The 15,059-nt window shown below is 47.3% G+C and overlaps 1 protein-coding gene across 1 annotated transcript in view; it reads left to right on the forward strand.

The window, feature by feature from the left end:
• The window catches only part of LOC144943457 (disco-interacting protein 2 homolog C-like), a 96,693-nt gene that overhangs the window by 63,332 nt on the left and 18,302 nt on the right, over positions 1–15,059 (forward strand). The window contains exons 24-31 of the mRNA XM_078870893.1: positions 2,334–2,440; positions 3,629–3,709; positions 4,451–4,574; positions 4,954–5,075; positions 6,548–6,659; positions 7,970–8,079; positions 9,865–9,995; positions 14,770–14,938. Of these exons, the coding sequence (XP_078727019.1) occupies positions 2,334–2,440; positions 3,629–3,709; positions 4,451–4,574; positions 4,954–5,075; positions 6,548–6,659; positions 7,970–8,079; positions 9,865–9,995; positions 14,770–14,938 (956 nt within the window). The remainder of the gene's footprint in view (positions 1–2,333; positions 2,441–3,628; positions 3,710–4,450; positions 4,575–4,953; positions 5,076–6,547; positions 6,660–7,969; positions 8,080–9,864; positions 9,996–14,769; positions 14,939–15,059) is intronic.

The following is a 15,059-nucleotide window of genomic DNA, read 5'->3' on the forward strand; positions in this document are numbered from 1 at the left end:
TCTTTGGATCTTTAGGTAAAGCCATGTAGATAGGAAAAATAATAACAATATCACGACGTTTCGATGGCAACACAAACAATAATCTTGACATGAAAAAACAAGACGATTGCTTGTGTTGCGATCGAAACGTCGTGATATTGTTATTATTTTGATTATTTTTTCTATCTACGTGGCTTTACCGAAAGACCCAAAGAATAGGGACATAGTCTTGGTTCTTTTGGTAAAGTCACGTAGATAGAAAACTAAAATTAGAAGCAAAAAACCCACGAAGTTTCGATCGCAACACAAGCGGTCTTCTTCAGGTGGAAAGAAAGAAAGGAAAAAACGTTTTGATGTTCGTTTTGTGACTTTCCCCCTGAAGGAGTTGGCAACGCTGAAGGCAGAGATCGTTTTCTTGCTACGATCGCACGAGCCTCGCTCTCTTCTCCGCCGCACCAGCCGACGGCAATGTTTAATTACGCCGAGATTGTGATGCCAAGACTTGGTGTAAGACGCTGACCCCCACTTAGAAGTGGGTCAGGGCATGCCGAGCGCTTGCTAAATGAAGGGAGATTTCTTAATGAACTTTAATTCTTGACTTTAAGCTTTCGTGACTGCAGGAATTAATACTCTTTGGGTCTTTCGGTAAATTCACGTAGATCGAAAGTAATAAAAGTAATAAAAAAAATCAAAGTTTCGATCGCAACACAAGCAATCGTCTTCAGTTGATGATATCATTTCCCAGGTCGACGTAGCCCTTAAAGGTTTGGGACACATTCCTGCAGACGTGGCGAGATCGGAAATCGCTGCAATCATAAATAACGCTAAAACCAATTAGCAACATCAGCAAGGATGAGCGCTTTGAACTTGCTCAACTGAAAAAGAGAGATGACATTGTCATCCTCTCAGCTGACACTGTCATCATGGATAAAAACACATACAGTAACAAAATTTAGGACCTACTTAATGATGGCAGCTATACCAAAATCAATAGAGATTCTACCAACCGCCTGGTTACGAAAACCAACAATATCATCACTGATTCGACATCTTTAATCGAACCAACCAAGCGTCTCTCTCTAAAACCCTCTGCTGCTAGACCACCCAGATTTTATGGCTTACCAAAAATCCATAAAGAAGGTACACCACTCTGTCCTATCTTCGCCACCATTGACTCACCCACCTAAAAACTGATTTCTCTCTGAGACCTTGCTGCCATTCACTGGCAGACCACCTCAGCTGTACTTAATTCAGCTCACTTGGTATCTCTAATTAAATACATCTCACCATCTCCAGGTGATTTGCTTGTCAGCTTCGATGTAGTTTCTTTGTTTACCAAAGTTCTTGTGCCTGACACCATTGCAATCATTGAAGATTTGGTCCAACAAGGACTGAATGTTGGAATGGTACATTCTACAAACAAGTTGATGGTACCCCAATGGGTTCTCCCTTATCTCCAGTGGTAGCCAATGTTTTCATGGAAAAATTTGAGACAGATGCCATCCAGACATCCATCCTACGTCCTTCCTTGTAGAAGAGATACGTAGATGACACGTTCGTCATCTGGCCACATGGCCTGCCAGCTCTGAACCAATTCTTCAACCACATCAATTCCATACACTCAGCCATCAAATTCTTACATTTACTTGCAAATTCCATCTCTAGCCCCGCCCACTTACTCTTGTGTTGTACCCATCTCAAACCAATATAACCTTTGGCTGCAGTAGTTCTCTCGCTACATTTCTTACTGCCTCAGCAGTCCGCCTGTTGTATTTTTTCACCTGAAGACAATTGCTTGTGTTGCGATCGAAACGTCGTGATTTTTTACTATTTTTATAATTTTTTATCTACGTGACTTTACCGAAAGACCCAAAGAGTATAACTTAAATTCATAAAAAGTCAGTCAATTATATGACCACTCTGAGACTTGCAGTGCACAATGTGATGGTTGATATGCTCTGTAAATGTGAATTTGTTAATTATTGTATTAATTAGAATTGACTGCCTTGGTATTCCACACTAGGCCAGGGTGGTCTTATTTGCCCAGCCTGGATCCTTACCCCTTATTTAACCTACTGCACCTCTCTTATCCTCATCTCCTTTCCAGAATCTTGCTTTATATATTTTTTCCTGAAAGAAAAAAAAAAGCATTATTCCTTGAATTTTATCATATGGCTCATTAATGTGAGGTTTCTTTTAAACACTATAGATACATATTGCCGATACTGGGCATGCAGGGTCAATGCTCAGTGTGACGCGCACTGCAGGCGACCTTGGATAATCCTTCCCGATGCGCGTAACCGGTGCGTTTAAGCCGTGGTGCATTAATGGACCTCGTCGTGTGTGCTCGGCAGAGATGGCACCGGCGAACATGATGCTTGGAAAGCTAGTGACTGGGAAGAGGATCGCTGAGGCTATTGGTCGAGACCTGGGCCAGAAGGACGACGATCAAGCCAGGAAGGTGACCGTTTTTACGATCTCAATCGGTTCCATTTGCTTGCAGGTGTCACCACCACCAGTGTGTGTCAACAAACATAGGGCTTTGACTGTGAAAGGACAAACGTTTGTTTTGTTTGAGATGTATTTTTTACTCCCGGCGTTCCGTTCGGCAAACTTAATTCGGCGGCTTGGCACCGATGCGCAATACACACGCGCACGGCTGTGGCACGGCGCCGTCCGTTTGAAGTGCCGTACCCCGGCAATGTAGGATGTGGCTTGGCTTCTGCCAGGGCAGACGGGGCTGACGCACGTGGCAAACAGAGTCGCAAGAGACGTGCAGTCGTTCATCGCAAAAGCGCCGCGGTGTTTTGGTTTTGCGGTGAATGTGAATGCAGGCGTGGGGGGTGGGGGGGGGGAAGCGCCTGTTGGGTATGCGAGTGCCGCGGCTCTGTTTTGTGTTTTTTGTGGAGTTGCCCTCGTGCCAAAAGTCTCACGGAAGTCCCGCGGTGGTGCTGTTCCGCCAAAGAATTGCGCACATTGGACGCGACGTGGGGAAGTGTTTTTCCTCGAGCGGATGTGTTTTCTTTAATGTCTGAAACGTTCTGGCTTGTTGTTTTTAATGCCTTTTTCACAGTTTTTAATATATCCAAACCGCAGGGAGAAATAAGTGAGACTTCGGTATGAATAATGCACAGTGTGTGCGCGCGCGTGTGTGTGCATTGTTGGCTTGTGCGGTTGCATTCATGGGAAATGGTAATGCAGAGGTTTGCACACCGGTGCTAGGTGCTGTCATGCTTATGGCCTACTGGGTACAGGGTTCTAACTATGATACAATTGGTATCTAAACATGACATGGGCTTCACCTATGTTGATAAAAAAAGAGAGATTAGGTCACACGCATTAAAAAACTAAATGAATTACTTCATTACACTCATCTTGTGTGACTGTATCCCTGAATTATCAGTGGCTAGTACAGTGAAAAAAGAAGGTTACTCTGCATTCGGTGGTTGTTTATGGTGTCGATTTCTCAGAACGACGAGACGTGACGCGCCGCCGTGGAATATTACCCTCCGCAGCACGCGTGCGTTCATCCTCAAGCGGCGCGTCCTTTCTGTGCTTTTTTGTCAGCGTCCGCTTTGCTCGAGGAGCTGTAGCTTGCAGGCACGCGAGCGTGACTGACGTAGCCGTGTTTTGGCGTTTGTGCTGCCAGTTCCTCTACCTGTCGGACGTGCTTCAGTGGAGGGCTCAGACTGCGCCGGACCAGAACCTCTTCACGCTCCTGAATGCCAAGGTAGATGCCGGTGTTCGTCTCGCCGTGGTGAAGTCACCCTGGCTCCTGCAATGGGAGTGGCTTAGAGACGAAGGTCGCGTCGAGGTCACCGAGTGCGTCGCCTCGCTCAAACGCGCCGGGGGCGGCGCAGTTTGGAGCCAGCGGTGGGAATTCACACTGCTGCTACGGGCAATTGATAATATATTTTTAGTACGCACTGCTATTGTGGAAGGAGAGGCTGAGAGTAATCTTGACAGTCTTCATTTAAGAAGCCTAACGAAGGAAACTAATCTGCTAATTTGTACTCCCATAAGCACTGTGTTCGGGCTTCTGCCCCGCGGAATTTCTGTGCCCCCCTATTCCCTTGGTACTGCTCACGTTTCTGTGCCAGGCTCTTGTGGAATAAAAAAAAGCCTAAAAGTTGTATTCATGTCGAATACAAATGCAGTCACGTCACAATATGCTTTAGACAAAGAACAAAAAACACCTTATGGTAGAAGGGGGGGGGGGCGCGGGGTGGTGGAGGAGTCGGATCAGGGAACCAACTGGGGAGAGGAGGGAGAGCAACACCGAGCCATCAACAGCAACAACGATGAGCCCCGCTTGGCAGCCAGGGGCAGCAGCAGCAAGACATCGCCAGGGCATGCTCTGTGTAGTCCTTTTCCAGTGAGTCCCTAAGCATCCACCAGTGTCACCAACTTCGCTGTCTTTTGAAGATGCCGTGCGAGACATGTGCTGCGCTTGCATGCGTGCGGTGCACAGGGCGCGGTGGCCTCCACGATGACATGTGTACAGCTGCACAAGCGTGCGGAGAAGGTGGCCGTGCTGCTCACGGAGAAGGGCAAGCTGAGCAAAGGAGATCACGTGGCGCTCATCTACCCGGCCGGTATGTCAGCGAGTTCTCCCGTACTCGCGCGTGCACACACGCACTTGTAGAAAGAAAATAAACCTCAGCGAATTGGCTCGGTTGTATTGAGCAGCTTCACACCGATGGAGAGTTGATGCTCAGTGATGCTAAACTTCAAATATTAGTTGCACTGTTTTTTATATGCATCCATTTCACACACGACTGTACAATAACCTCAGTAATTCAGCACAAAACTTCACTGCCCTTCACAGTGAGCATTTGCATGCTATCACAGTTTTTTTGTAGTACACCCTCCATGGACACTGGTGATCGTGCAGTTGAAGTAACCGATGGCTGGAGATTTTCAGCAACAGCGAGGGACATGCTTCATGCTCTGTGCGTATTGTTTCCGTGCCAGGCCTGGACCTGATAGCGGCGTTCTTCGGCTGCCTGTACGCGGGCTGCGTGCCCGTGACAATACGACCGCCAACGCCGCAGAACCTGTCCACAACGCTCGCCACCGTCAAGCTCATCGTCGAGGTGACCTTCGCTAGAGGCGGTTGCGTGCGCGTCTCATGCGAGAAGAATGATAACAATAATATTTTGCGTACCAATTCACAATGGATGGAAGGCCTCCCTACGCCGTGTCGATTATGGGGACTGTTTGACCATACTTCACCACGCTTGTCAGTGCGGGTTGGGGGGGGGGGGTTGCCTAGGACCTGTTCGGACAATGACTCGCCGCTGATGTTAGCCACTCCTGTGGGCTTTACCGTTTGTCGCCACTAGGGGTCAATAGGTGGTGGCAATCGGCAAAGGCTCGGCCACAACTTGGTGCGGTCGCTGGGGAGAAGGGGTGTTGAGAGGGGGGGAAGAGTCATTTCACAATTAGAACAGGCACCGCCGAAGCCAGTAATAAACAGACTACATAGAAACCAAATGATGTCTTAACCTTTGTATGTTTTCGTGAAAGTGATTTCTTGCTGAAATGAGCATTTAAGTGGCGATCATCTCCTATTTACAGCCCTGATCCAGTGGTGGAAATTCCACATTCCTATGGCTGCACCTATGGAGGGGGAGTGGGGAGATGGCGGGTGAGGGTGGGGCAAGTTTACCATAGGATGACCTTTGGATTGTGATATAATGCCTCCCAGCATTACCAGATGGCAGCGATGGGATCCAAACCCTGGAACACTTGCAAAGCTGGCTTACGTGCAAAGTAGCTAAGCAGCATTAGTTTGCTAAGCTGTGCGGTGAAAAGCAAAGTGGATGTCCTGCGTGGCTGTGCAGCCTCATTCCTGGGCGACTCAACCAGTTTTTATGGAGTTGGCAGTTTGCTTCTGCTAAATCTGCCTTCTATGAGGAGTGCGTTATGAAAAATGTATTTATATAACCTGAAATGTGTTTAAAAATAACATGTGTTGGCTTCATTCGAATTGTTTACAATTTTCTTTTTGATATTTTTATGGTGTTCTCTACAGATAAGCCACACACACCTTATTTCATCCACTCAAGTTAAGATTTCAACATAAGCCTATCTTCTAGACAATTTGTGGGCTATCAAGTTTTTCCAGGTCGGCTATTTTACTCGGTCACACCATGAGCTATAAGGTGAACTCGTAACAAACTGTATGGCATCGTGTCCTGGTGCGAGAATCCTAATTAGGCGGAACAGCCACTGTTGTATTTGCTCATAGTTATTCCTTAATGAATTTGATAATGAATTTGATAAAATAGAGGGTGTTCATAATTTTTTTGACGAGCATCTAGATGGATATGATCATTAAGAGGGTGCTGCGGTGGTGACCCTGATGCCCGTATGTTTGGAGTTTGCATATTCTCCCCTTGGTCGCATGGATTTTTCTCTGGCTCCTCCAGATGATAAGCCACTTCTTTGAGCTATCATTTGTGACCAGGTCACTTCTGAAAAAGAGCTATGCAGCTCAGTGGGCCTTACCTGGCAAAGTAAAAAATTATTATGACAATGAAATGTTTCCCATTTCCATCTGCAGACAAGCAAGTCAGTGTGCGTGCTGACCACGCAGCTGCTCATGAAGCTGATAAAGTCGAAGGAAGCTGCTGCAGTTACCGACTCTAAGGTCTGGCCCCCGATGATTGATACGGGTAAGAATACATCCCTGGTCCAATTGAACGCGTGCACTTTTATATTACGTTTACACTTTACATTTAACGCACGTATGTGACGTTTGCGGTCGTGTGCCATCATGTGGACTGCCGGTGTTGTCTTCACGCATCGAACGTAGCCGTGTAGTCCTCTTTGGCCTCCATTTGTCAAATCAGTCTTGGTACAAGAGCTGAGCCGTGGAAATTTCACAACTCGTCGGATTGAACTTTCTAGCCACCTGCTTCTACTTAAGTGACTTGAGGATACACTCGCATCGGCATTGAATTCAGTTCATCGTTCATGTTAAGTGCAGAAAAATAAAATTAATCGGCCATGATCAGTGCACTGCTGAATGAGAAGGCTCTTCAAGCTGCCGCTGTGTCTCTCAGTTCTGAGAAATAACAATCCACAACGAACACATCACGAGCCGATTTAATTGCTTACCTTTCTGTCTGTTGTGTTCCTCCCTTTGGCTGCCACTGTCACTCATCTCGACCACAGGCCCTCATCCCTGTGTGTATATATATAGAAGGATTTTTTTAACTTATAAATAATAAAATAGATTACTGTTTTTTTTATCCACAGTTGCAACTGTGATTTCTCACAAACAGTTCACCTTTAAATATTCACCAATGCTCTCCACTTGAATGCCAATTAAGGTGTTAACACTATGACGTGTAAAAATAGGACATGTAATTAGGGCACGTAACTATTATTGCATTTAAAAATCGAATGTTTTTTTGTCTCTTTATTTTTGCCATCTGTATCGCATTGTTCCTCATTCTGTCTCATACTGAACAGTTGTTTGCTCAGATAGTAGCCTCAGTGCATGATCATATAATTAGCAGAGCATATACGCATGCATTTAAAATAACCATTTCTCACACAAATGATTCTACGAATGTATCGTGAGCATAAGAATGTATCTGAATCAATGACTTGATGCATCATTACATGCCCTAGTAATAGCAACAGCAACACTATAATTTGTACTTGTTCACCATCTAAATGCACTCATTTCTTTAGAAGTGCTTTTGTGCTAACTTTATTGTCCTTCCTCCGCACCTCCGATCTGCATGGTTGGCCACGTACGGTGCAAACGAAGTTCAACACGTGTACACGCGTGTGTCGTGACGCTGTGCAAAGCGTAGTGAGAAGATAACAGCGCGTTGTGGTGGGAAGTGACCGCCGCGGGTTGGAGAAGTGCTGACCTAAACAACAGCGGAGCGAGACGTGGCCATCGACAGAGTAGGAGGAGACGCTGATTCTCCTTGTTTGGCTGCCTCTCTGTGTGTGCGTGCACCCACAGACGAATTGCCCAAGAAGAAGCTGTTTCAGATCTACAAGGCACCCACGCCGGAGATGCTGGCTTACCTCGACTTCAGCGTCTCCACCGTCGGGATGCTGGCAGGAGTCAACGTACGTCGGCGGGAGTGTAACCGTTACCACGCTGCGCTGCAGACCCGGCAACCCGAGTTCAATTCCCGCTCACAGTCACTCACCGGTGACGATTATCTGAACCGGTCCTGGGACTCCCCTAGGTCGACTCGGCTCCAAACGACTACCTGGTGCGGTGTGTAAACATCGCCACTGGGAAGACAAACGGATTGCCAGGTCTGGTGCTGTCCACCCACAAACCTCGTGTTCCGAGCTGGCCTTAATAGGTGCTCGCTAACATCACTTGCTCCAACAGCCTGTTAAAGGCTATACGGGGGATCTTTGTCTTTAGATTTGTCATTGTGTATATGTATATGCACATGCTGTAACAATAACAATAAAAGTAGGGAGCGGCAATGCGATGATTCGCACACCGCGCTATGAACCCAGCGCGTCTGCGTTCGATTGCCCTTTGTGGCGAAGATCAGTGGCCAGTGGTATCCGAACGGGTCCTGCATCTCTCCCACAACCCTTTGTCAGACCACTGCTGGATGAAGGTCCTCCCGACATTGTGTCAGTGACGGGGATGTTTTCAGCATACTTCACCGCAATAGTCACTGTGCATTGGTGGAGCGTGAGGGTCCGGAACCGGTTTGAACATCACTCGCCACTGATGTTAGCTATGGCCAGGAATCATGCTGTCCACTGCGCCACCGCTCCACCGCTCGACCCCTTAATCCAGGGGTCGGGAACCTTTTTGACTGGGAGAGCCATAAAAGCCAAATATTTCTAAATATATTGCATTGAGAGCCATATAGTATTTTTAACGTATAATAAATTCAATGTCTTACTTTTAATGCAACTTCTGGTGCTGCATGGTTTTGCTGATGGCCTTGTAGTCTGGTTCGTACATGGTGAGGTTGAGCTTCATGCAGGCGTTGAGGCCCCGTGACCCGTGAAATTTATCTTCAAAACTAATTTCTGTTTACTTTAAAAGGACAGTATTATTAAGCAATATCACAAGTATTTTAAAATCAGTTCCAAACTGATTTTTTTTTTTTTTTTTTTCAACTCAAAATTGTCTGGGAGCCATATGCCGTCACCAGAAGAGCCATATATGGCTCGCGAGCCATAGGTTCCCGACCGCTGCCTTATACTATATTCATATATATATGTGTGTATATACACACACACGCACACAGCTTAAACATCTCCACACCTAATTGAGCAGCGGTTCGTCGCGTGTCTACTGGCGACTCTAAGCTGTTGGCAGAATGTAACCAAAAGTGTAGCCACTCTTTTGTTTCTGCACCCATTACACACACACGTAAGATTGTAGTTCAATTAAATCATGTAAACGAGTGTTTGGCACTAGTGTACAAACGCAAATGAAAAAACAACTCATTAATGGTTTGTTACTATGAAAAGTATAAACTACAAGAGGCAAACATTTCAGGCAGTGACCCAGCTTCTGAATAGGGAGGGAGGACATAATATATTGATTTAAATTTGGAGACAGTGATTGATGCCCTTTATCTAACCCTAGTATTATATATATATATTTACACACGAAATATGTTTGCATTATAAGGCAGCGTCACTGACAAAGGTCATGGTGTCATTTGATTTGTGCTCGCACAATCATAAGGCGTCCTTCGGTCCAGTCGTCGGCTCTGCGGTGAATTAAAACGAGGTCAATCCTGGCCTCTTAGGCCATTGCGGATACACCGCCGTAATGTGTGTGTAAGAGCGGAAAGCTATAGCACCGCTCACACCTCATCGCCCCCACCCCCCATAATCCCCTCCCGCCCCGCCCCATCGTCGCAGATGTCGCACGCGGCAGCCAGCTCACTGTGCCGCTCAATCAAGATCCAGTGCGAGCTGTACCCGTCCCGTCAGATCGCCCTCTGCCTCGACCCCCATTGCGGCCTGGGGTTCGTGCTGTGGTGCCTCTCCGGGTAAGGGTCGCCACTCGTCGGTCGGACGTTCGCGGCCTTCCCTGGACCCTCCTTCCAAAGGTTGTTTCGGCCTTAAATGAGTTCCTGGTGTGGTCTGTAAATATCAGCGCCGGGGAGGCAAGGCAGTCAGGAATCGGGAATCTCCATTTGCTGGGTTTTGTAGCAGGGTGTGTCAATCGCAGGTGCTGATGGTGAATACGCTGCACGGAAGGTGCTCAATTTAAAGCTGAGACGAGCGCTGTCAGCCACGCGTCTATGAGCGGGGGGTGATTTGGTTAAGCACCACCACCCGGGCCACATTTTTCTCCCCACTGCCGATGTTTACACACTGCACCCAGATACTCATTCGAGGCTGAAATCGACCTAGGAGAGGATCGTGGACCAGTTCAGATGTCACTGGCCACTGATGATATCCACAGGCAGGGAGTCGAGCTCCGGTTTCACACCTATACATTTTTGCGACCCAAGACACCTCACTTGAGAGATGCCCCCCGGGGCCTCGTTGCTCCTGCGACTGGGACTCCAAACGCAGTCACGGGTTTGTGTTGTGTGGACTCGGTCTCAAAGGAGCGAAACAAATGAATGATTTTTTTTGTAGGACAGTCCCCAGTCTCTTACCTGATCCAGAGTAAAGAATGTGCCACGCAATTCGCCAGAGTAAGCCATTGTGTGCTGGCAGCCATGGACAAATTTGTCTGGAGAAACTGCCCCCAATTCCGCAGGAATTCCCAGTAGGGAGCGTGTGCAGCTTACATGAGTCTGAGCGTGCCTGCTGAGAAAACGCACTGGAAAAAAAAAAGAGGTTATATAATTTAATGAAAAAATGTTCATAACAATTAATTTTTAATCAGTTCTGTTATCAACAAACAATGCACTTCACAGAGGTCCCGAGCGTACTTTGCACTCTCTGGGCTGCGGTTGTTTATCACGTTTGAACGGGGAGCTTTCCTCTGTTAATTAATTTAAATACACTTATTTATCAGCAGCGCGTGCTTCTTCAGTCATACTTTCTCTTGATTAGGTGATGCTTATTTCCAGTTAATCAGCAGAGAGCCAACACCTTCTATGAAGAAGTACGTTCTCAATTAAATGGACAATGTTTAGTGTTAATGAACTGCCAACGTCATTAAATTGTGTTTTTGCGGTATTCCCTATGCAGCGTGTTTTATATGCCCGTGTGTTTGTCTTTGTGTATAGTGCATTGTTTTTGTGGGGAGCGGTGGTGTAGTGGTTATCTTGTTGTGCTACGAACCTTGCTTTAATCGCGTTCGATTCCCGCTCAAGGCCAACAGCAGTGACGATTGCTTGAGCCGTTGCTAGGCCTCATCGGAGTCGACTCAAACTTAAATGAGTACCTGGTGTGATGGGTAAATATCCGCACTGGGGAGACAAAGGAGGCCGGGCGTGGTGCTGGCCACCCACCTCTTCTTGTGCCGTGCCGGCCTAAATAGGTGCTCGCTAACGGCACTTGCCCCAGCACTCTGTTAAAGGCTATCTTTGTCTTATACTTGTCATTGTATAGATCTATATGTACATGCTGTAATAATAACAATACAGGTGGGGAGCGGCGATGCGATGATTAGCACGCTGCGCTGTGAACCCAGCAGACCTGAGTTCGATTGCCATTCGTGGCTAATATCAGTGGCGAGTGGTATCCGAACGGGTCCTGCATCTCTCCAACAACCCTTTGTTAAACTACTGCTGGATGAAGGGCCCCCCCGACGTCGTGTCAGTCACGGGGGGTGCTTTCAGTGAGTATCTGGTACGGTGTGTGTTAACATCAGCACTTGGGAGAACTAAGATTTCATAGGTGCTTGCTAACAGCACTTGTCCCATCCGTCTGTTAAGGCTATTCTGGGGAAGAAGGCCTTTGTTTTACAGTATTTATGCATACATTGTACATGTTGCCCATACAGCTACCATCTATGATGAAATCATTTTAATTAACCTTATTGAAATTATGGAAATGTATTCCTTATGTACTTAAGTTTTTTTTACAATAACTTAAGCTCTCCCAAGACATTGGCATATACCTGAGCCGCCCCCAGATCTCGATACAATATACATCACCAACACCCTGGATTGTTGTATCCAGGGACCGTGAGAGATGGCAATGGCTTGGGGTGGTGAGATGTTGACTACCTTGCCTGGTATACAGGAGGTCGTGGGTTCGATCGCGACCCTCACGCCTGTACATTTGAAGTTGGCATGCTCTCCTCGCGATCGCGTGGATTTTTCTCCGAGTCCTCTGCTTTTTACCTCCTTATTTCGAAACATGCGTTTATAGAGTATTTGCCTGCAATACATTTACACGTGATGAGCCACTTTGTTGAGCTATCATTTGCGGCAAGGTTGCGCCCGTTTAGTTTGAGCATCGATGCCTATTATGGAGCAGTCTCAGCGGCGGCAGCGGTGGCATTTTTACGTGTACTGTGAGCACGGCTGGAGGGGCTGGTGGTGTATTTGCAAGTTGGCAGCCAGGATTCCCTGGGAGGTCGCCCTCTGAAAGATTACACAACACGTGTGAGCTGCAGGTTCAGTGCAAGATGCAATCTGTGCCGACAGGCAGGAGGTGAGCGTATTGGCCTTCGTAGCGCGAGTCCTGGCTACCCTTTCCCTTTGTTAGAGTGATTAATTGAAGTGTGCGAAATTAATTGTACGGGAGCTCTTTTGTGTTCCTGCACGAGTGCATTGAAGGTTTAGTTTGCAAAAAAGCGATTCAGTACATCTTAATTAGGCATTTTTTGTATTATTATATTTGAACATCCATATTACAATGCGCCCGTGTGTTCGTGACATGGCTCCACTATTTCAAAAAATAAAGTCGGGTAAAACTGTTTAACACACAGGCTGGTAAAACGATCAACCTTAGCAGAATTTTACAATGTCTGTCTTGGTATTAAACGGTCTAATTTACACTTTTATGGGAAATCTGGATTAGTCTCGTGGGTTCACGAGAGCTCTTTTCCCAGTGAAGTTACGAATAACATCTCCTGCTGTCCGCCGATTCAAACGTAGAGCGGGCAACAAAAAGCGCCGCTGTTGATGAGAACAAGCAACGACCTCGCATGTAAATGCACTTTCACATCGCACCCACATGAAGGAAGTTGCGGGCGATTTGAAGTCTTTTGCGCTGCTGCCCTAATGCACTTTCTCCTGACAACCCTGCATACAGTCGCGTGGGACACCGAGTAGTTTGATGGCAGTTGTTTGCCGTACGCTTCTATTAATCACACTGACAATAGGCGAGGTAAGCGAGGGGACTCTGAATGGGCGAGCTGATGCATTGCCCCTGTCTTGTCTGGACAGATTGCATCTTCACTTGACTACTCTCCTTTGTTGTATTTCATTTCCCCCTCCCTCCCCCTCTTCTGTCCTCTATTGCAGAAAGTCTCCAAACAGATCAACTTCATAAAATAATCTGCATCCAGCACACCTTTAATGACGGACCTTCGAATCGTCGTCTTTATTTCGTCCTTGACTCCAATTGTCATTCCGATTTGTGTGTTATCGGCATCATACCACGAGATGAATAATCTATTGGGAAATGTCGCAGAAGCAGCGCTTGTTGGAAAATGGTCTGCAGAAGGAGATGGCAGAACATCTTCTGTATATCTTCACATCACCTGTTCACAACACGGGGGGGGGGGGGGGTGGGGAAGGGGGAAGCACTCTCCCACATGCCCCCTGCCACAGACAGAAATATTTGTCACGTGGCAATCAAACGGACATATCCGCTGAGCTGAAATTTTAACAAGGTCAAGTGAAACACCATATTTAATGTGATAGTCTTTGTGCCGTCGGGGCGACCGGCGTGAAATCCGTCACTTGGCTTCACTTGAACACCCCGTTTAAACACGAGCAGCAGGTCCGAACCCGGCATCACGGCCGTGTCGGCTCGGCGCTCTGACGTCTTGACTCACCCAATCATAGGAATCGCCGTCTTTAAGCGCGGCAATTTCTGTTACGCTACACGCAGATTATTGACCGAGGCCCCCTTTAGACTTTAATGTTTTCGAGTGCACGGACAGCTGCCACGCATATCCACGTTCACGCGCACTCATTTCGTATCTATGAACAAGTGCATTTGCGGAAAGGCGTGGGCTATCTGATTGGGAACTGCAGTTGTAAACGCAGTGGGTTTGTTGGGGTCACACCCCGGTGATGCTTGAGTGGCTCGTGCGTTGCCGCTGTCGCTGGTTATTAAGATGCGCTTCGTGGAGTCGACGGAATTAAGATGCTGGATGTGCAGTTTATGTACGAACGTACGTCAAGCTTTATTTCGCATCGTAAGTAGCCAACCGTGCTAGTCGGAGGTGAGATGTTGTGTTGGTGTCAGGGAAGAGGCAAGAGCAAATTAATAAACACGTGTTAATCAAATGTAAAACTAATTATAGCAACCCTGCAAAGTAAATTGCGAATGTCAACCCCTACGTGGTTTATTAGTGAACATCGGTGCGTTTTTTCATAACAAATGTACTTTTTGGCTTTATTTTGAAGTATATCATCCATGCAGCCCGTAGGAAAAAACTAAACATTTTATTTCAAAGCCTCTACGCGTCTCCCGCCGGTCTGAGCACACTGATTACATCGCTTAACACCATCCTCCCCACGCGAGATACAAATCCACCACTCGAAATGGATCAACCTTTGTATTCAAAGCGCAATTTAATTTGGCGTTCACCGACGGTTGTATTAACGAGCAAGCGAATGAGATTTCACGGAACGTGTGTCCCCCCCCCCCCCCCCCCCCCCCACTGTGCCGTGCATTCAGGGTGTACGCCGGGCACCAGTCGATGCTCATACCCCCCGCGGAGTTGGAAGCGAACCCGGCCGTGTGGCTGTCGGCCGTGAGCCAGTACAAGATCCGAGACACATTCTGCTCCTACTCGGTCATGGAGCACTGCACGCGCATGCTCAGCACGCAGACCGACGCGCTTAAGGTGATGTGCCGCTGCTGCTGCCGCCGCCACCGCCACCACCACCGCACACGGACGACGGGTGCCATCTTGTCAATACGGCCACGTGGTCTTATTGTATTCAAACCGGGGAGAAAGAGCCCAT

This window comes from Lampetra fluviatilis, chromosome 31 (genome assembly GCF_964198595.1).
Source record: "Lampetra fluviatilis chromosome 31, kcLamFluv1.1, whole genome shotgun sequence".
Lineage (NCBI taxonomy): Eukaryota > Metazoa > Chordata > Hyperoartia > Petromyzontiformes > Petromyzontidae > Lampetra > Lampetra fluviatilis.